The 21490-nt window shown below is 44.9% G+C and overlaps 1 protein-coding gene across 1 annotated transcript; it reads left to right on the forward strand.

Moving 5' to 3' along the window:
- Positions 1 to 3488: 3488 nt before the first annotated feature.
- On the forward strand, positions 3489 to 21390 carry sfmbt1 (Scm like with four mbt domains 1; the record flags this gene model as incomplete). Its single annotated transcript, XM_079241673.1, has 20 exons — positions 3489 to 3513; positions 3624 to 3718; positions 4173 to 4416; positions 5879 to 5967; positions 6396 to 6648; positions 7644 to 7741; positions 7908 to 8009; positions 8237 to 8396; positions 8526 to 8608; positions 9696 to 9822; positions 12640 to 12753; positions 15741 to 15783; positions 15867 to 15919; positions 15991 to 16130; positions 16905 to 17014; positions 17275 to 17450; positions 18075 to 18205; positions 18292 to 18516; positions 18873 to 19001; positions 19937 to 21390. The coding sequence occupies 20 exons, from the start codon at positions 3489 to 3491 to the stop codon at positions 20075 to 20077; spliced, it is 2538 nt and encodes an 845-aa protein (XP_079097799.1). The 3' UTR covers positions 20078 to 21390.
- Positions 21391 to 21490: the final 100 nt, after the last annotated feature.

Here is a 21490-nt window from a genome sequence, read left to right on the forward strand (position 1 = left end):
CGGCATCTTCACAAAGACGATGCGTGAAAGGGAAGAAAGAGTGAAAAGTGCAGTTTGAACACTTTGCCGTTCCTCCACCACCAAGCCGGATTCTATCTGCCAGGATTTTCTATGACTTCTGTTTTTGCAGAACAGGGCAGCAGGAGAAGCCAACACCTCGACTCGTTCTCAGAGTTTGTAGAAATTTGCTGCATGAAGCACCGAAGTGGAAACGGAGCACCACCCAAACCCTGAAGCTTTTCCATAGTTTGCATCTCCTTTCTCTCACTCAGCTCCACCCTCCTCCTCCTCCTCCTCCTCCTGTGTCTGCCAGCAAACCCCCACAAGCTGCCGACTCGCTCGCAACTTATCTTCATTACATAGTGACTTTTTGGACCAGAGGAAGGCAGCGTGTGTTCTCTCATCACCGGCAGCGTAAAGACTTTCTTCCTCTCTTTCTGCCTCCGTCAGCTGCAGCAGGACGTTCAGCAGGCTGCAACGAGCTGTGCACGGACTAACTACTTGGAGATTACTGTAAAGGTAAAGGTGTTAGAAGTCAGAGCACAGCTTTGTTGGTGGTAAATTAGCAGGTATAAAATCTGCTGCTGAGCATGAAGAAGTCTTCATGAGATGTTCTTCAGTCGCTCTTCAGCTGGAGAGAGGGATGAAAATGAGGATTCAGCTGTTTGCCAGGGTAGTCCAGGAATACTCTGCGAGTAGAGGAGGCAAGGTAAACAGAATGTCTGTACTTATTATGCGATCATACTTTGTTTTAAACCAAATATTCATAGATTTAGTTTTGTTTTCAGTCTGAAAAGACAGAATTTGTTCCACGTTGTCCGGCTTCGCTGTCGGTGCTTCAAGAACAGATTTTCTGCTACATCACTGCTTGTGTTGTAAAGTCACCCAGATGCCATCAAGCAGTGTTCGGGGAAATGTGTGTGTGTGTCTGTGTGTGTCTGTGTGTGTGTCAGTTTTCATTTATTTAATTATTTTCCCGTGTGTGAAGATGCATGTTAAGTGCTGATGAGAATATGATTCAGGAAGTGCTTCCAAAGAGGATGCAGCATGGATCTCTGCTCTGTGAGTGTGTTTCTACTGTGTGTGTGTGTGTGTGTGTGTGTGTGTGTGTGTGTGTGTGTGTGTGTGTGTGTGTGTGTGTGTGCGCGCGCGCATTTGGCCCGTTTTCTCTTCCAGGTTCAGTCGGTCTGCTGCTAGCTGTGGTCCACGCAGACCACTTGCAGTGTGAGAAACAGGGGAAGTTGCTTGTCTTCCTGTCTGCCTGACAAACCGCCGGCGTGCACGGAGTTCTGCAGAAACGCACGCCTCGCGCAGTGAGAGCGCTGTTTTAATGTCAGGACGACAGATGGAGTTTTATCTGAGGCCGCAGAAAGCGGCGACTTCTGTTCAGAAGAAGAAATGTAAACTCCAGAGTTAGAAAACTGTTTTAAGACTTAAGGTCTGCATTTTATTCACCACCTTTTTTTTTTTTCTTGCTCCCTCGTGTCAGAATTGTCCCCCCTGCTCCCCCCTCCCCTCTTCCGGACAATGAGGCCCTCTGGTTTGTGTGTCTGTGTTGGGGAGAGGGGGAGTAAGACGGAGGGAGTCTGATGCAGGGTCGCGGGTGAAAGGCAGCGATGATCCCAGCGGAGCACGGAGGTCGCGGTGGCAGGCCGGTGGCCGGGGGGGGGGGGCGGCCTCTGGCGCTGCTTGTCTTAATGGAGACGTCAGATGTGACAGGCTGAATGGAGCTGCGCTGACACCCTCAGCATCCCATACAGCGTGCTCGCCGCTATTGTCACGCCTTCTTTGGCATTCATGCCACCTCTCCTGTTGAATTAACTTATTCCAGTCTGCTTTTCACAGGGCTGTGGGTCAGTTCCATGTGTCATCGCTTGATGTGTGTGTCCACATTCATGTCAAGGCAGTGTTTGAATCTCCGTGTCGGAGCAAGAAAAGGCTTAAAATGAGGGTTTTAAAGAGACGAGCCTGGCTCAGATCAGCGTAGTTCAGAATATTTTCCAGCCATCTGGAGTGCTGCTGACGTGCAAAGTCCAGGACTAGATGGAACTATTTGCATATTTATGTTGCAACTCCAGTGATTTGCCACCCAGCAGTTCTTCGGACTGTTGCACTTTTATTTGCTTTCGGGTCTGAAGCCGAGTTTGGAAAAAAAACTGCAGAAATCTTTTTTTATTTCTGTGAAATCTGTGTTGCACGGCCCGATGGCGGGTTGCACGGCCCGATGGCGGGTTGCACGGCCAGATGGCGGGTTGCACGGCCAGATGGCGGGTTGCACGGCCCGATGGCGGGTTGCACGGCCCGATGGCGGGTTGCACGGCCCGATGGCGGGTTGCACGGCCCGATGGCGGGTTGCACGGCCCGATGGCGGGTTGCACGGCCAGATGGCGGGTTGCACGGCCCGATGGCGGGTTGCACGGCCCGATGGCGGGTTGCACGGCCCGATGGCGGGTTGCACGGCCCGATGGCGGGTTGCACGGCCCGATGGCGGGTTGCACGGCCCGATGGCGGGTTGCACGGCCCGATGGCGGGTTGCACGGCCCGATGGCGGGTTGCACGGCCCGATGGCGGGTTGCACGGCCAGATGGCGGGTTGCACGGCCAGATGGCGGGTTGCACGGCCCGATGGCGGGTTGCACGGCCCGATGGCGGGTTGCACGGCCAGATGGCGGGTTGCACGGCCAGATGGCGGGTTGCACGGCCCGATGGCGGGTTGCACGGCCCGATGGCGGGTTGCACGGCCCGATGGCGGGTTGCACGGCCAGATGGCGGGTTGCACGGCCAGATGGCGGGTTGCACGGCCCGATGGCGGGTTGCACGGCCCGATGGCGGGTTGCACGGCCCGATGGCGGGTTGCACGGCCCGATGGCGGGTTGCACGGCCCGATGGCGGGTTGCACGGCCAGATGGCGGGTTGCACGGCCCGATGGCGGGTTGCACGGCCCGATGGCGGGTTGCACGGCCAGATGGCGGGTTGCACGGCCAGATGGCGGGTTGCACGGCCCGATGGCGGGTTGCACGGCCCGATGGCGGGTTGCACGGCCCGATGGCGGGTTGCACGGCCAGATGGCGGGTTGCACGGCCCGATGGCGGGTTGCACGGCCCGATGGCGGGTTGCACGGCCAGATGGCGGGTTGCACGGCCCGATGGCGGGTTGCACGCCAACCGCAGTAAAGAATGAAGTTGTTATGGAAGCTATGATCACCATTTCTGCAGCTTCATTAAGAAAACAGTCCTGATTTGAATCTCAGTAAAATCCTGCAGGTGTCGCCTGATGCATCATGCAGGGGTTGGAATCGACATCAAGCTCTTCCAGATCCCAGAAAGGGATGTTTGGCTACAAGCAGCTTAATGAAACATATTCATGTCCATCTTTCTTCTCTCTCACCAGATCTCTGGACTGGTGCTGTCACCTCCTCTGGCGGGATAATAACCCTCCTCCTCTCCTCTTTGTCAGAGCTCCTTGTCTTGGCCTTCAGGCGGCTCCAGCATGAGCCGGGAGACACTGGAGTCTGGTAAGAACTCCTCTTACAGCAGCTGTGTGACATGAGTGAGCTGAAACATTGGAACGAGGGCTGGTAAAAAGAAGTGTGTGTGTGTGTGTGTGTGTGTGTGTGTGTTCCAGACGGAGACTGTGCCCAGGATGTGGCTGACTTCAGCTGGGATGACTACCTGGAGGAGACTGGAGCCGTGTCCGTGCCCCATCACGCCTTTAAACATGTGAGTGACGGCTCTAACATCGACACACACCTCTGGAGGAGCTCATCTGTTGTTGTTGGCTGTTTATAAGCAACATGAAGCTTCAGTTTAAAGCCGTTTCCACCACTGGGACGACTCAGTACGCAGCTTTCTGTGTTTAGCCGTTTGGGTCCTAAAGCCACGCGCTGAGAAGATCTGCTGGATGTGCTCCGTTCTCTTCTTTTGTTTCTGTCGCATTTATTTTTATTATAACACAAGGAAGACTTCGCGTTGCTATGACGCCACGCTATCTCATAGCTGACGCATCTATGGTCACGCTGCTGCAGCAGCCTCTGCCCGGTAAGGGTGCGGTTGGTTGTGGACTGGCAGCAGAGGTCAGCGTTCACCGAGGCAAAGCTGATGTCTTGGTGGAAACGGCTGAAGTTTAGAGCGACGACACGATGAGAACATGGAAATATGTCTGACTCTGTCGCAGGTGGACCAGGGGCTGCAGACGGGACTGACCCCCGGCATGAAGCTGGAGGTCTGCGTGCGCTCTGAGACCGACAACCCGTACTGGGTGGCCAACATAATCACAACGTGTGGGCAGCTGCTGCTGCTGCGCTACGAGGGCTACCAGGATGACCGGCGGGCAGACTTCTGGTGTGACATCATGACTGCAGACCTCCACCCTTTGGGCTGGAGCCGGCAGCACAACAAGACCATGCGGCCCCCGGAGGGTGAGTAATAACCGCTACGCCGACGGCAGGAACGTTTTAAACATCTTTGCATCATTCATGTTATTTAAATAAAGACGCCGCAGATTGTAGAAGAACACGACGGTGACGGTCAGATAGGTGCACGCTGCACGCCTTCACATGACCGCCACGGCGGTCCGAGGCGCCCTCAGATCAAACTTCATTAAAAACCAAGTCAGTAAATTTCATTATGATGTTCTGCTTTTCCAAAACTTATTTTTTCCCACAATTCATCATAAAATTGTCTGCAATGATCTCCGCCGGTGTTTCTGGGGAAGAGACACACTTCCGGAGCTAAATAAAGGGGTTTGGGGGGATAACTTGTATCTTTTATCTCTTTATTACTTAATAAATATCACTGCAGTTTGTACTGTGAGGTGAGTCTGTTTAGGTGGTCAGAATGACTACACACATGTGGAAACGTACACGTATGTACATCTAAAACGACTTTAAAAGTTCCTCTGGATCATGCTGGATTTTTTACTTCCACATTCCCAGAACAAAATAATTGGTGAGGCTGCTGCTCCTTCGTGATCTGATGCACCTGGGAACGAGGAAATCTATCAATGTGCAAATATTACAGATGCATGATATCGGCATCGGCCGATATCGGCTTCAAAACACCAGATATCGGCCATTTCACCCCCGGCGCTGGGAGAACATCAGCCAAGTCTGTGTTCAGTAGGACAGGAGGTACATGATGAAATTAGAAATATTTATTTAAATTCAACACAAAGACAGAATTAAACATTGTTTCTGTTTTTGTTAAAACATCTGCATTTAACAGCAGGAAATAAAATGACAAAATCAATAAATATATAACTAATTTTTTTTTATTTATTTCTGACAAAACACTTTTAAACCTGTTTTTTTAATTAACAGTTATTATAGAGTCTGAAAAGCAGCAGGATGAAGATATTTAAAACATTGTTGAAACTCCACTTACATGTTTCTCCAGTAATTTCAGGTTCAGCTTGTTTTCTAAAAGGATTCTTCATTAAGTGGAAATATCTTGATAATTGCACTGAAACAAAAGGAGTTTTCATTGTTTAGAGGTTATGATGCGGTTACTTCCTGCTCCGACGCACAGAGACTAACACTGATGCTGCAGGAGGCGCCGTGCTGAAATCCGCTGGAGAAGTAATGATCTGCTCTAATCAGGTCTAATGTTCTGATCTGCAGCTCCTCTCTTTTTTCCTTTAGCATTTCCTTCTTCAGTGTGTTTTCATGTTGGCAGAACAGAAGAATCCCAAAACAAACAGCAGAGCAGAAGAAAGGCTTGATCAGAGCTAAAAATATTCACAACTTTGTGTTTTGATGCTGATGCTGATGCTCTGCGTCGAGGCGGTGGCTTAGTGAGGAAAGAACAAGAGAAAGGAGAAGATGTGGTGTTAGGGACCGCCTGGCGCTTCGTTTAAACACTGTGAATCTTCCACTTCTTCAGGTGTGCGTGAGAAGCATCCAGACTGGGAGGCCGTGCTGGAAAAGGCCTTGGCTGAGGAGTGCAGCGCGCCTGCCAGCCTGCTGGAACTGGTAAGACTGGGAGCAAAGCAGCTGAGAAGATGCAGTCAGGGCGGGATGTTGGCCGGAAGTCTCTGTCGGTGCCCTGAATGATCAGCTCTGTCTGCACATAACAGCTCTAGTTAGCAATTTCTAGAAGTTAAAATGTCCACATTAAAACAGTTTGGATCTGAAAACAGTCGCGTTGTTCCACCGGGAAGTCTGTTTTTTAGTCTGAGAAGGAATAAAAAAGGCTCCATGCTTGTGTTTTCACCGTCGGGCCGTGGAGAGCGGCGTGGCTGGAAGATCAGCCTGTCAGAGCTGTTCGTTCGTTTTCAGCCACTCTGCTTCAGTTCTGCCACTTAGTCATGCAGCGCTACAAATTCCTCTCCTCGCCGAGGCGTGTGTCTGAGTGTGTGCGCTCTCTGCCTCCCGTTTACCGCCTCCTGCCCTTCCTGCAGCCCCAGCGCGGGAGAGACCCAGTGGAGCTTCTGAGCGCAGGCTGCTATGTGGAGCTGCAGGACGACGCTGACCCAGGGCTGGCCTGGGCCGCTGAGGTGGAAGAAAACGTTGGAGGAAGGCTGAAACTGCGCCTGGTAGGCACAGAGGGCCTCCCAGACACGCCCGCAACCCTCTGGCTCTTTTATCTCCACCCACGCCTCCACCCGCCCGGCTGGGCCAAAGAGCACGGCTGCACCCTGAGGCCTCCTTCAGGTCAGTGGAACCAACACGGGTCAAAGCTTCGTGTTGGGAGGAAAAAGGATGAAAGGAACAATAGATTTCTCGGTTTACTGGCAAAAGAAGCATGAATAATAGTGAAGACGGAAGGACACATGGAAAAACTGAAAGAACTCGCATGAAAGCATGTGTTATAAATCTGTTTTCACTCATTACACTGAATTTTTCAGTCCAGACAAGATACAGCGTGGAAGCGTCGTGCAACACCTAGAGATGAGTTTTTGTCCAGGATTAAAGGATTATTAGATAAAGTCTGCAAATAGTAGCCTTGTTGTGCAAAATGTACGACGCATTACTGCGACTAAACCTTTTAGAATACTTTTTTATTTTATTTAGTTTTACTGAATATGTACAGTTGTGCTGATATGTCTTCATCCCCTTTCATTAAAGAAAAGGCTGAATTTACAACAGTCACTCAAATAACTGGAGACTTAAAAAAGGAACAATAACTAAAAATTAGCAAAAATATGATTTAGTAATGTAAGACACTGTTTATTCATTTAATTGAGTTGAAGAAAGAAAAAAACAAACAAACAAATGTGTCCTGGACAAATGAGAGACTTTTCTGTTGAACAGTGGGAGAAAATACCTGTCAACAGGTGCAGAAGTCTGACTGAGAGGAACAGAAAACACCTGACTGGAGCGGAAACATTAAAGGATTGTTCTACTAAATGTTACTTTATGACTGATGGAATATGGAATAAATTATCTTATTTGTTTACTTTTTAAAAAAATATTTCTATTGAACCAGAATTAGAAAATAATGTCATGATCTTCATAAAATGTTTACTTATTATTACTTTAGTCAATTCCTGCTTATTTTACAGGCAGCTGTTTTTTTTCCTTCTTTAGTGAATAAATATGAGCACAACTGTACTCGTGAGTTTCTGTTTCCATTGTAAAACTGCTTGTGGAGATCGAACAGCGCTTCAGGCTTCACCAGCTGATTCTTCTGCGTCTGTTTGCATCAGACTTGTTGAGCCTGCGGACAGAGGAGGAGTGGGAGGAGGTGAGGCAGAGGATCGGTGACCTTCCTCAGGATGAAGCTCTGACTGCAGAGTTTTCTAAGGTACCGCGTTCATTAACCCGTCGTTTTATTTCCCAGTTATGTTTCTGATCTGAGAGAGGAGTCCCCTGATGCCGGAGCATTTAGAGGAACTGTAATGTTAGCGGGGTAACGTGCGGTAGTTAGGAGCCGTGTTGTGGGAACGTGTGAACATGACCGTGTTTTACAGGATCCGCCTGCCATCGCTGCTCATTGTTTTAAGGAAGGGATGAAAGTAGAAGCTGTTGACCCTGCAGCACCCATTTCCATCAGACCTGCCACAGTCTCCAAGGTAACACACACACTTTCCTTTGCATTATTCTGCTTTTTTCTTCTCGTGTTTATTTGATTTAGAGGTGAATTGTTCTGTCTTTATTTCCAGATGGTCATTGATTCATTAAGAAATGCTTAAAATGGATGAACATGTTGACTTTTACCCCACAGGACCACAGATCTGACGGTCTGATGGCTAATTCGACAACATCTAAGTGCTCTTAATTGATCTCTCGTACTCTTTAGGTGTTTAATGAGAAGTACTTCCTGGTGAGGATGGATGATCTTTGTGGTATCGAGGAGTCGGAGGGTGCAGGACGATCCTTTCTGTGTCACAGAGACAGTCCGGGCATCTTTCCTGCTCAGTGGAGTCTTAAGAACGGGCTTCCGCTCAGCCCGCCGCCAGGTTTGCTTCGTCTCGTTTTCATATGAGGACGTTTGTAACGACACTGAAGGGACCTTTTCATGTTGGCTTACTGTTTCTCCCAATCCACCCTCACCTCCTCCTCTCTCTCTCTTCGTTTCACCTGTGCAGGGTACCAGGGTCCAGACTTTGACTGGGCGGATTACCTGAAGCAGTGTGAAGCCGAGGCTGCTCCTCAGCTTTGCTTTCCAGCTGTAAGTCAGCCTTTATAAATTACTTCCATCAAACTGAAAGGAGATGCTGTTCACCAGGACGATATGCTTCCCGATTCGATTCCGATTTTTTTTTGGGTGCCAATTAGATTCAAAGTGCGATTCTCACAATTCTTCGATAGTGCTGATGACCGTAGATTAAAAACAAAAAAAATGTGTAAAACTTCTTTTTTGTTCGTCATTTTTCTTGATTTCAATGAGGAAAAGTCAACACAGTAGCCAGACCATCATTCTGCTGCTGTAATGACCAAGAAGACAAGTAAAAAGATCAATAAAAACTATAAAAATGACAACAATTTTATAATGGATTATTTCTATTTATTTGGGGGAAAAAAAAAATCAAATTTAAAATTGTGAAGCAAAAAATCCCAAATTTCGATTTTTCAATTCAATTTTCCCACCCCTACTGTTCACTGACAATCAATGTCTTATTATCTGAAGGCTTCACTATTTGCATCCTATTGATAATATGCATCAAATTAGATTTAATTCCTTTTGGACAAATATATGAACGCTTCCTGTTTTTATGACAGAGTCAAATGAAATAAACTCGTTCTAATTATGTGATAATAGTAAAACTGCGTTGACGTAAACGGTGAAACTCTGTCAGCTGCTCTGGTCTCGTGCCCGGCCTGTGTTCAAACAGCTTCATACCCGGATGGTTTTGCTGCCAGTGCTGCTTCCACCTCATGTCGGGAGCCACATACTGAACAACACTTCTCTCATCGGGGTCGGAGCTTCTCTGCTGCAGAGGCGCGAGAAACAAGAATTATTTCGGTGTAACTCTTCCAGGAATAAACGGCTCTTATTTACTCGTCCACTGCCGAAATATTTTTCAGCAACATGCCCGGTATAAATGACAATGTGCAGAAAATGAATGCCATTCCTGTGACTGACAGCGTGATGGAAGAGCGGGGATGAAGGCGAGTCTGTAGAGTGTGACGAGGCTGTAAGCAGGCCACCCGTGCTGACTTTCTCCACAGGCCGATCATGTCGTTCTCAGAGTGACAGATTTCACCCCATACAGCCAGTTCACACTTTAAAAACATCTCTTGGGTTTCCCTTCCAGGAGCAGAGTGAGCACAGCTTCAAAGAGGCCATGAAACTAGAGGCCGTCAACCCGCTGTCACCTGAGAACATTCACGTGGCAACGGTCACCAGGGTCAAAGGTCAGCACATTTGGCTCAGCCTGGAAGGTAAGATGTGGCAACGAAAGATGTTTAGGTTGAAGTAAGTAGATAAAAGTGAATAAGTTCTGTGCATGTTTTGCTGTTCCTCATTTGTGAGGTACTGTGCATTAAAATGTTTTTGTTTTTAAATCATTTAAAAATTAAAGATAAATTAGATTAACAGGAGAAAATCTCAACACAAGAGTTGTATGCTTTTCTGCATCAGAACCTTATTAAGTTTTATTTTTCCACAGTGAAAAATCAGATTTTAATATTTATAGATCTTTAATGTTAAATAATTTTATTGCAGATTTGTGCTTCACTTAATAATAACATCCAGAAATCCAAGGCTCATAAGAGAAATACACAAGATGCAAAATGAAGCGTTTGTCCAGCTGAAAGCGGCACCGGTAACAAAGGCTTCCTTTAATTTGTGCAAATAAAATCAAAATTCAGCACATATTTTGGTCACACTACAATCATTCCAAGGCTGACAGATGCTGTGATGAAATTAAAATAAACTGTCACACAGAAATACCAGGGAATAAACTGGAGGCTTAAATGGGATCATGTCAGATAGATAGATAATTTAAAAAAAAAAAAAAAAAAAAAGCCTCCAGCAACTCTCATAATTTGTGCTGCAAGCTTTGCTCTGCAGGGACAGGATGTAGGTGTCTGTGTATGGTGTTGTTAGAGGTGACAGGCAGGCTTATTCATGCTCGTGCAGCTGCAGTGTAAAGTCAGAAGTGAGAAAGTGAAACAGTATGTATGATCTATCATAACAGGAAATAATAATGATTGCTCTTGCCATTAAAATTTACACACACACACACACACACACACACACACACACCCAGGTGGGCCAGTGGCGCAATGGATAACGCGTCTGACTACGGATCAGAAGATTCTAGGTTCGACTCCTGGCTGGCTCGTGTCAAATTATTTTTATTTTTACATTTAAACTTTATCTTTTAATGTTAAATGTTCTTTAGAAAGATTTATGCCAGAGTTCAAACTAATGAGCAATAACAGTTTATCCTGTTTGTGTTATTTTTATATTTACCTGTACTTTTTTTATTCATGCTGCCTTTATAGTATAGTAAGTACAGCACGTATTTCCTGCCTGCTTTCCAAATTTCACTTTTTGACCTAAATCATAACTAAGATTTTATTACTTAATAAACACAGTTTCCAAATAAAAGACTTTATTGCTAAAGGCATTCACCTGGATTATTTATAACCAATTTATCATATATATATATTTACAAAATAACATCAATATCCTCAATGCCAGTCCTTCATTTTCTCTTCTATTCTAGAATAGCCGTCATTTAGCTTTCATCAAAGCGGCATACATATATACCCCAATAGGGGATGGGCACATCAGGGGGGCAACTTAGGGTTCAGTGTCTTGTTCAGGGACACTTCGGCACACGGGGAAGCCTGAAAACGATCTTTCCAGTTGAAAGACGACTGCTCTTCCTCCTGAGCTACAGCTCAGATTTCTAGAAATTTCTCAAATCTTTTTCTTTGTCCTAAATTGTGACAGAAATTCTTCTTCTACCAGCTTAATGTTTAATTTTTAAAACATTTAACGCCTTTAAAGCCCAGCCCATGAAAAATGGGGAGAAAATATCATTTTTTTCCATTTGAAGACATTAGTTAAACCTTTTACCAAATGTAAAAAGAAATATTTACAACATATGTATATTTTTACCATGCAATGCCTTGTGATGGACAGGCTAAGCGGTATAGACAATGAATGAATAACTGCTCTATATGTCAACATTATTGTAGGATCATTAAAGCAACATTTTTCACCATAAAGTGATGCAAAAGGTCTCAGAAACTGTATGTAACAAATATGACACCATGCCTCCTTAAAGACTTAAGCAGGCAGAATGTTAAAAATGTAGTAAACTAAGTGAAAGAATGAAAAAGATGACGGTTAGTCGACTGGATGTTGTTCAGGATGGTTGTGGCAGAGGGATGGAAAATGTTTTACGCCTGAGTTTCTGGGCCGGTGGAAATGAGTCCAGAGTAGGGGTGGGGGGGTCCTCAATGTTCTGACAAAGGTGTTTGGGGTGAGTTTGTTATTATTCGGTATAATTATACTAACATTAAAGACACACTACAGAATCTTTTCCATTTTCCCGTCAACAACCCCCATCAACAGTTAACTCGGCCTCCATCCTGCATCCTACCCGACCTGTTAGCTCTCTCCAGCCAGCAGAAGGCGACCTTATGATTACTCTTGTTTTTTCTCTTTCTCTCTTTTAATCTTCGTTTCTTTGCTGAATCAGCAACGTTGTGTGTTCAGAACAGACAGTTCCTTGTTACACCGTGAAGCCAAACATCACATCCTGAGTGTAGAAGTTGTATCGTGTCGGTTTCTCAGCCTCGGGACGCTGCTGGGCAGCAGCAGCTCTAGAAATGCACACGATAGATGTCACTGTGTCATCAAACACGTCCGGGATGTGGAGTTTTAAGGCCAGAAAGTTACCTGATGCGTCTATAAAACATTCCTGGAAAGTGTTGCAAATCAACTGAAAGAAGGAATGTGGCTTCATTCTCATCTAGAAATGGTTTGTATGGGAGGATCCTCATCTGATCCGACTAACCTTTATAACAAATGTTCTGGGGAAACTGTAATAATGAATCTTTTTAATTTTTACTTTATTAATCCTGATTGGGAAACCTGATTTTATGAAGGCTAAGGGGTGGCTACGTCACATCCAGCTGTTCCAGCTGAACGGCTCATTTCTTGCTAGCTTGTAATGACTCCACTGCAGCTCAGCTGGGATTTAAAGCAGTTTTCTAATAGTCGTATGCCTGTTTTTGTAGGTCTGAAGCAGCCAATGCCAGAGCTGATCGTTCATGTGGATTCCCTCGACATCTTCCCCGTCTCGTGGTGCGAGACAAACGGCTACCCGCTGGTCTGCCCCATCAAGCCCTTAGGTACATCACACGAGTCTTCACAGGAGATGCCCATTATCTGGAGACAACTTCATTGATTAGACTTCCTAAGACAGTGTTTTTCAACCTTTTTTGAGCCACGGCACACCTTTTTTTACTGAAAACTCACACGGCACACCTTTTTTTCACTGAAAACTCACACGGCACACCTTTTTTTACTGAAAACTCACACGGCACACCTTTTTTTACTGAAAACTCACACGGCACACCTTTTTTTACTGAAAACTCACACGGCACACCTTTTTTTACTGAAAACTCACACGGCACACCTTTTTTTACTGAAAACTCACACGGCACACCTTTTTTTACTGAAAACTCACACGGCACACCTTTTTTTACTGAAAACTCACACGGCACACCTTTTTTTACTGAAAACTCACACGGCACACCTTTTTTTACTGAAAACTCACACTGCACACCTTTTTTTACTGAAAACTCACACGGCACACCTTTTTTTACTGAAAACTCACACGGCACACCTTTTTTTACTGAAAACTCACGGCACACCTTTTTTTACTGAAAACTCACACGGCACACCTTTTTTTACTGAAAACTCACACTGCACACCTTTTTTTACTGAAAACTCACACGGCACACCTTTTTTTACTGAAAACTCACACTGCACACCTTTTTTTACTGAAAACTCACACTGCACACCTTTTTTTACTGAAAACTCACACGGCACACCTTTTTTTACTGAAAACTCACACGGCACACCTTTTTTTACTGAAAACTCACACTGCACACCTTTTTTTACTGAAAACTCACACGGCACACCTTTTTTTACTGAAAACTCACGGCACACCTTTTTTTACTGAAAACTCACACGGCACACCTTTTTTTACTGAAAACTCACACTGCACACCTTTTTTTACTGAAAACTCACACTGCACACCTTTTTTTACTGAAAACTCACACGGCACACCTTTTTTTACTGAAAACTCACACGGCACACCTTTTTTTACTGAAAACTCACACGGCACACCTTTTTTTACTGAAAACTCACACTGCACACCTTTTTTTACTGAAAACTCACACGGCACACCTTTTTTTACTGAAAACTCACACGGCACACCTTTTTTTACTGAAAACTCACACGGCACACCTTTTTTTACTGAAAACTCACACGGCACACCTTTTTTTACTGAAAACTCACACGGCACACCTTTTTTTTACTGAAAACTCACACTGCACACCTTTTTTTACTGAAAACTCACACGGCACACCTTTTTTTACTGAAAACTCACACGGCACACCTTTTTTTACTGAAAACTCACACGGCACACCTTTTTTTACTGAAAACTCACACGGCACACCTTTTTTTACTGAAAACTCACACGGCACACCTTTTTTTACTGAAAACTCACACGGCACACCTTTTTTTACTGAAAACTCACACTGCACACCTTTTTTTACTGAAAACTCACACGGCACACCTTTTTTTTACTGAAAACTCACACGGCACACCTTTTTTTTACTGAAAACTCACACTGCACACCTTTTTTTACTGAAAACTCACACTGCACACCTTTTTTTACTGAAAACTCACACGGCACACCTTTTTTCACTGAAAACTCACACGGCACACCTTTTTTCACTGAAAACTCACACGGCACACCTTTTTTCACTGAAAACTCACACGGCACACCTTTTTTTACTGAAAACTCACACGGCGCACCTTTTTTTACTGAAAACTCACACGGCACACCTTTTTTTACTGAAAACTCACACGGCACACCTTTTTTTACTGAAAACTCACACTGCACACCTTTTTTTACTGAAAACTCACACTGCACACCTTTTTTTACTGAAAACTCACACGGCACACCTTTTTTTACTGAAAACTCACACGGCACACCTTTTTTTACTGAAAACTCACACGGCACACCTTTTTTTACTGAAAACTCACACGGCACACCTTTTTTTACTGAAAACTCACACGGCACACCTTTTTTTTACTGAAAACTCACACGGCACACCTTTTTTTACTGAAAACTCACACGGCACACCTTTTTTTTACTGAAAACTCACACGGCACACCTTTTTTTACTGAAAACTCACACGGCACACCTTTTTTTACTGAAAACTCACACGGCACACCTTTTTTTTACTGAAAACTCACACTGCACACCTTTTTTTACTGAAAACTCACACGGCACACCTTTTTTTACTGAAAACTCACACGGCACACCTTTTTTTACTGAAAACTCACACGGCACACCTTTTTTTTACTGAAAACTCACACTGCACACCTTTTTTTTACTGAAAACTCACACGGCACACCTTTTTTTACTGAAAACTCACACGGCACACCTTTTTTTACTGAAAACTCACACGGCACACCTTTTTTTTACTGAAAACTCACACTGCACACCTTTTTTTACTGAAAACTCACACGGCACACCTTTTTTTACTGAAAACTCACACGGCACACCTTTTTTTTACTGAAAACTCACACTGCACACCTTTTTTTACTGAAAACTCACACGGCACACCTTTTTTTACTGAAAACTCACACGGCACACCTTTTTTTACTGAAAACTCACACGGCACACCTTTTTTTACTGAAAACTCACACGGCACACCTTTTTTTACTGAAAACTCACACGGCACACCTTTTTTTACTGAAAACTCACACGGCACACCTTTTTTTACTGAAAACTCACACTGCACACCTTTTTTTACTGAAAACTCACACTGCACACCTTTTTTTACTGAAAACTCACACGGCACACCTATATTTCACTGAAAACTCACACGGCACACCTTTTTTTTACTGAAAACTCACACTGCACACCTTTTTTTACTGAAAACTCACACGGCACACCTTTTTTTACTGAAAACTCACATGGCACACCTTTTTGAAAAACACCGTCCTAGGACACTAACATAAGACCGTCCTTACTTTACCTTCACCTCAGAGTAAGAGACGGCGTTGTCCAATTGAGTCTGTTTTTGTTGTTTTTCAGTGGAAAAAGAGAGAAAAATTGCTGTTGTGCAGCCAGAGAAACAGTGAGTATCTTGCTTCTCCTCTCTTCATATGAATCAGGTCTAATCATGTTTCAACGCTTGACTCAGTTCTCATCACTTCGCAGCAGGACATCACCTGACGCTGTCAAACAGCAGATGGCAAACCAGTCTGAGATGGGTGAGTAACTCTGCTGCGCTGGCTTTACTGGTTTCCTACAGCGTCTGACTGTTTTACTGAAACTCCTGCAGGACAGGGGAACGGGAAATACTGCTGCCCCAAGATCTACTTCAACCACCGTTGCTTCTCAGGCCCTTACCTCAACAAGGGGCGCATTGCCGAGCTTCCTCAGTTCATCGGCCCTGGAAACTGTGTCCTCGTTCTCAAAGAGGTGACGACTCTTTACATTCATGGTGAAGCATCATGTGATCGCTGCCGTCAGATGTGTGATCATGGCTACGTGGGAATTCAGTCAGCCCGCCACTGAACAGTGTGTCACATCAGGGCTTGCTGGTTATTTTCTCACCATCTTCTCCTGCACGGTCTGAACGCAGTCCTGTATGACTGAGCCCTGTTCATGGAAGTGATTCAGCATAAAGACTTTGCAGAATGCTGTAAGATGACACAGCAAACTAAAAGTGTTTTGTTTGTTTAAAAGGGACGGTAATCTTAGTGACGCGTGTCCACTTGCCTCATACTGTTGCATGAGAATCCATCCATCCTGCTACTAAGGATCTGAAGGATGCCATGTCTCAACAGCCAATCACTCAGGCCTTACACTTTAAACATGTTGGCATGCTGAGTAAAAGCTCATCATTGCTGCCAAACATGCCAGGTTTTGTTTTTGTGTTGGGATGCATGAGTTTGCATTTTAATGCAGAAAACTGCAGGACTGCAACCACAGCTAGACTCTTGTCTTGGAAATGTTCAGCTAAATATTCACTGAAGACTAAACATGATGGTCAGCTAACAAATGGCAATCAGAGCTGGAAAATACGCCCCATAAATCCTTTTTTTTTTTTTTTTTTAATTATAGATGATGGAAGTGTTGTTTTTTTTTTTTATTTTAAGATGCATCATTTGAATTTATGAAGGAATAAGACTTAATCCTCCAACCTGCAGAGGACTTTTTAATGTCACATTTTTATTCACACCTTGTACCCAGGTACTGACTCTGCTGATAAACTCTGCTTACAAGCCCAGCCGCGTGCTGCGAGAGCTGCAGCTGGATCAGGAGAGCCGCTGGCAAGGCCATGGAGAGATACTCAAAGCCAAGTGAGGAGAAGTACCTTTTAATCCAAAGCTCACACTACTCGTCTCTTTAGAAAGCCTGCCAGAATCGTACAAGTGTTCACAGCTGGCCTGTTTGCACTTGAAGCTAAAATGGAAAATAAAACTGTGACTTTCCAGAAAGATCTGCTGTTTATAGTTAACACAAACGGAAAAGTTTAAAGAAGAAGAAAGACGTGTGTTTCCTGTTTATGAGAGTCTGCAGATGTTCTTCCTATTCAACGTTGCTTTTCTTTAAATGCCAGGTACAAAGGGAAGAGTTACCGGGCCACGGTGGAGATCGTCCGCACCGCAGACCGCGTGGCAGACTTCTGCAGGAAAACATGCATTAAACTGGAGTGCTGCCCAAACCTGTTTGGACCTCGCATGGTTCTGGAGCGCTGCTCAGAAAACTGCTCCGTCCTCACAAAGACCAAATACAGTAGGTGGTTTTGCAGAACTGCACACCGCAGAGGATGCATCATAGCACCAAGGCTAACTGGCTTTCTTTCTGACTGTGGGCTTAAAGAGGAAGACATCTCTGTCCTTAGATCTAAAAATCATGAGCACGTTTAATAATGACCAACATGACCAGTATGGTTTAAAACCAGCGAGCACACAAAATGTTTAAACCCTCATTGTAGACCGGGGGATTAAAACGAGACCAGTAAACCTGCTGGTTTCACCCTCAGACAGCTGACTGTAATTCATTCTGTCATGACCTGAGAAGGAGGGATAATTGGCAGAGAGGGTGTCACACTGGCAAAGCCGTTTTTCTGGAAGGATCAGTTCCTAGCAGCTGTTCTACAGTTTGGGAGGAAAAAAAACTGCTGAAATATTAAAGCAGCAAATCTTTAACGGCTTCATTCTCTTATATCAAACTGAAACCGATCAATAACTCTCCATGGTTAGGAGTCGTAGAATGAACTGGATAGATTTCCGACTACGGCAGTGATGCGTTGCTGTCCACACGCCATCCTCAATACATTTCACAGTAGACATGTTGTGCTTCTGCCAGCATATTACTATGGAAAGAAGAAGAGTAAACGTGTTGGCCGTCCACCAGGGGGCCACACCAATCTGGACAGTGGTGTAAAGAGGAGAGGGAGGAGGAGGAAGAGGAGGAAGCAGCTCTTTGTCCATAAGAAGAGACGTTCCTCGGCTTCAGTGGACAACACCCCGGCGGGGTCTCCGCAGGTAACAAACGCAGCGTTTACCTCCATCAGCGCCGCGTTGAGTTGTAGTCCATCTGTTTAAACGTGCTCCTTATGTCTGTCCCGTAGGGCAGCGGAGAGGAGGAAGATTTAGATGAAGATGACTCCCTGAGTGAGGATTCTGGCTCGGAGGTTCAGGACGATCTTCAGGACGATTCTGAGCCGTCAGTGGGGAAATCGCAGCCCACCACGCCGTCTCCCTCCCCACCAGCAACACCCAGACCGTCACGCAGGCGCCGGAAACCACGCTCACCTTCATTCTCGGACGATGAGAACCGCCCTCCTTCGCCCAAAGTAATGAAAACTGCAAATAAAGGCTGCAAAGTATTTCCAGTAAATGTACCTGCAGTGATGTTCAGAGTTACAGGAAAGTCTGATCTGATGGCTTATTGATCCTCTCTCCTTTTGCTTTATCTAGGTAGTTACCTATTCTCCTTCCTCCTCTCGATCCAGAGTAATCCCACTTCCGTGGCGTTCCCGTCGCGCTGCGTTGTCACGTCTCTCTTCTTTATTCTCTTACAGCCGATTACCTCTTTTTCTAAAGCTTTCTGGATCATCCGTCTATAGTTTGTGAAATATTTAGGCCTGATAGCTGTCTCAGCAGGACTTGTAAGATCTGAGTCTGACTCACTGAATTTGTGTCTCCACAGACTTCAAAAGTCGAACCGCCTCAGAAGCTCTGCTTGGACACCAGCCCACTGGAGTGGAGTGTTTCTGATGTAGTTCGCTTCATCAGGACCACCGACTGTGCACCTCTTGCAAGAATTTTCTTGGATCAGGTAAAAGAAAAACAACAACAATACCTGCAGACTGACCGGCCATAAAAGTTACTGTTAATTGCAGAGATGATTTTTACTTCTGTGACTGTATTACCCCTTTTCCATCAGTATCAGCTCATCTCGACTCGCCTCGGCTCGGTTTGGAGGGTTTCCCACTCGGCTTCTGTCCCTGTTTACCGGTACTTTTATTGTATCTCCTCAGCCCAGGTTCTAAGCGAGCTGAGTCGGGTTGTGTGTGACGTCACCAGACTGCATGTCGCTATTGGTCAGGGGCGCGGCCAATCAGAGGTCAGGGAGTGACATCACTGGAAGAGCGACTCCAACTCGCAAGTTGTTTACATTACAATAAGCAATGACGCAACAAAAGTCTGTTCCGTGGTCCAACACTGAGCCGGAGACGTTTCTTTGGTTGCTGAGGAAAGGATACAGAGGGAACCAGATGGAGCGACACGAAATGGAAAAATCTATCAGGAGCTTTCCGACTCCATGTCTACGGCTAGCAACGGAGTTTCCAGCAGCGTCGAGAGAAGCTGGAAAAGCTGAAAGTGACCATCAGCAGGTCAAGGACCACGATGGTCGGAGTGGATCAAAACAGACGAGACTGGAAGGGGCTCCAACAGGTGGAAACGATTTATGGTCGGCGACCGGCGAGCCGCAGACCAAGTAGCAGATTGTCTCTAGGTCCTGTGTTGTTATAGAGCTTGTCGTGTACAACTCTGATGTCACAGCGATTTCACATAAACCCCGCCCCTTTCAGACCTGGAACTAAACTGTAATGGAAAAGAAACAGAGCCAAGCTGAGACGGGTTGAGACGAGTTAAGTTGAGACGAGCTGGTACTGATGGAAAAGATGCAAATGTCTGCTAATCTGGACCGTTGAGTCGACTACCTCGCAGTTTAAATGTAGAAACTAACATGCACTCATGTGTTCGTAGGAGATCGATGGACAGGCGCTGCTGCTGCTGAACCTCCCGACAGTCCAGGAGTGCATGGACCTAAAGCTGGGACCAGCCATAAAGCTGTGCCACCACATCGAGAGGGTCAAACTGGCGTTTTATCAGCAGTTCGCCACGTAGTTGTTGGAGGAAAACCATGGGACATGGCTGCATCCTGTTCTGCATATTAATCCTGTTAAAATTTGGAAGATGTGTTATCCCATCCAGGCTTTTCTAACACTGGACCTCCTTTAGAACCCACTCAGACATGTGTGGACTTGAGAAAGGAGAAAATGTTTTCTGATCCTTGGGGTTGGGGAAGGCGCTGAGAAGAGGGTCAAAACGTTTCAGGTGCTCTTCGGGGATGGAACAGAGGAGGAGTTTAAGGCACTTTGATGGCACAAAAACATTTTAATCAGATAAGTTTAAGTGTTTAAAAGTTTTGGCTTCTAGCCACATTTGCGTTTTACTTCAACTTAACCCTGAGCTTCTGAGTGCACGAGTCTGCTCGTGTTTTACTGTGAGCTCCAGTGAATGAACATCACTTTTACAATTCCTAGTCGGTTCATTCACAATTCCCAGCCTGCCTTTTCATCTCAGAATGGAAATGCACTGAATCAAAGCTTTTTACATGTCATGCATACCCCAGAAGAAACTTTTCCACTTTACTATTTATCTTTTGATGCCAGAAAAGAGTTGGTTCTGCTTCTTTTTCTTCGAGAAAGTGCTTAATCTTTTTTCGTCATTAGTTGTAAGCACTTTAAAAGAACAGTTTTCAGACTGGAAGATAAAAGCAGGCTGAACTCTGAAATTACACATTGGAAATCTGTTTTCTGGTCTGTTTGCCAGAGACTTCCTCTTTTCAGACAGCTGTTAATTCATCGCCTGTGTGAAGATGAGCAGTTTTATAAACACTTGGTTCCATACTAGTGCCAGATGGTAGCTTCTAAAAGATAAAATGTTTTAAAATTGAAGATAGTTTTGACACATTAAAGGTAATTTTGTTTAAATTTGACCATTTAACATACCCAGATTACAGAAAATCTAAACTAAAATACTCAGAATAAAATTAAAGTGGGCTCATTTTTCTCAAGAGACCAAATAGTTGTTGTCCTTCTACAATAGGTAAGAGCAGTTTAGGGATCCTGTAATGTAAGCACAAGCAAAACGGTGCACCGTGATATTGGCTGGTGCATGTTTGTACATAGTGTACATAGTCAAAAATCTTTTAGTGCAACAGGGTGATTTGGAAGTAAAATATACTGAGGAACTGTCTGTATAAGCAATGTGTAAATGTTCAAATGAGACAGTATATTTGCACAACAAAGGCCTAAAATGAATGGTGTATAATTTTTAAAAAGATAAAAAAAATTAAATCTGCCACAAATCGAGTTACCTCATATCAGCAGAGCAGATAATTGGCTGTTTTAAATCGTTTTTTCTGTTAGTTTTTTTTTTCCAGTTTGCATTTTATGTAGTGTGATTTACTGTACGTGCTTCCTTTTCGTGTCAGAAAAAAAAACCTTAGTTTTGCTATTTTGCTTGTGATTTCCA

Source organism: Telmatherina bonti, assembly GCF_933228915.1.
Source record: "Telmatherina bonti genome assembly, chromosome: 6".
Classification (NCBI taxonomy): Eukaryota; Metazoa; Chordata; class Actinopteri; order Atheriniformes; family Telmatherinidae; genus Telmatherina; species Telmatherina bonti.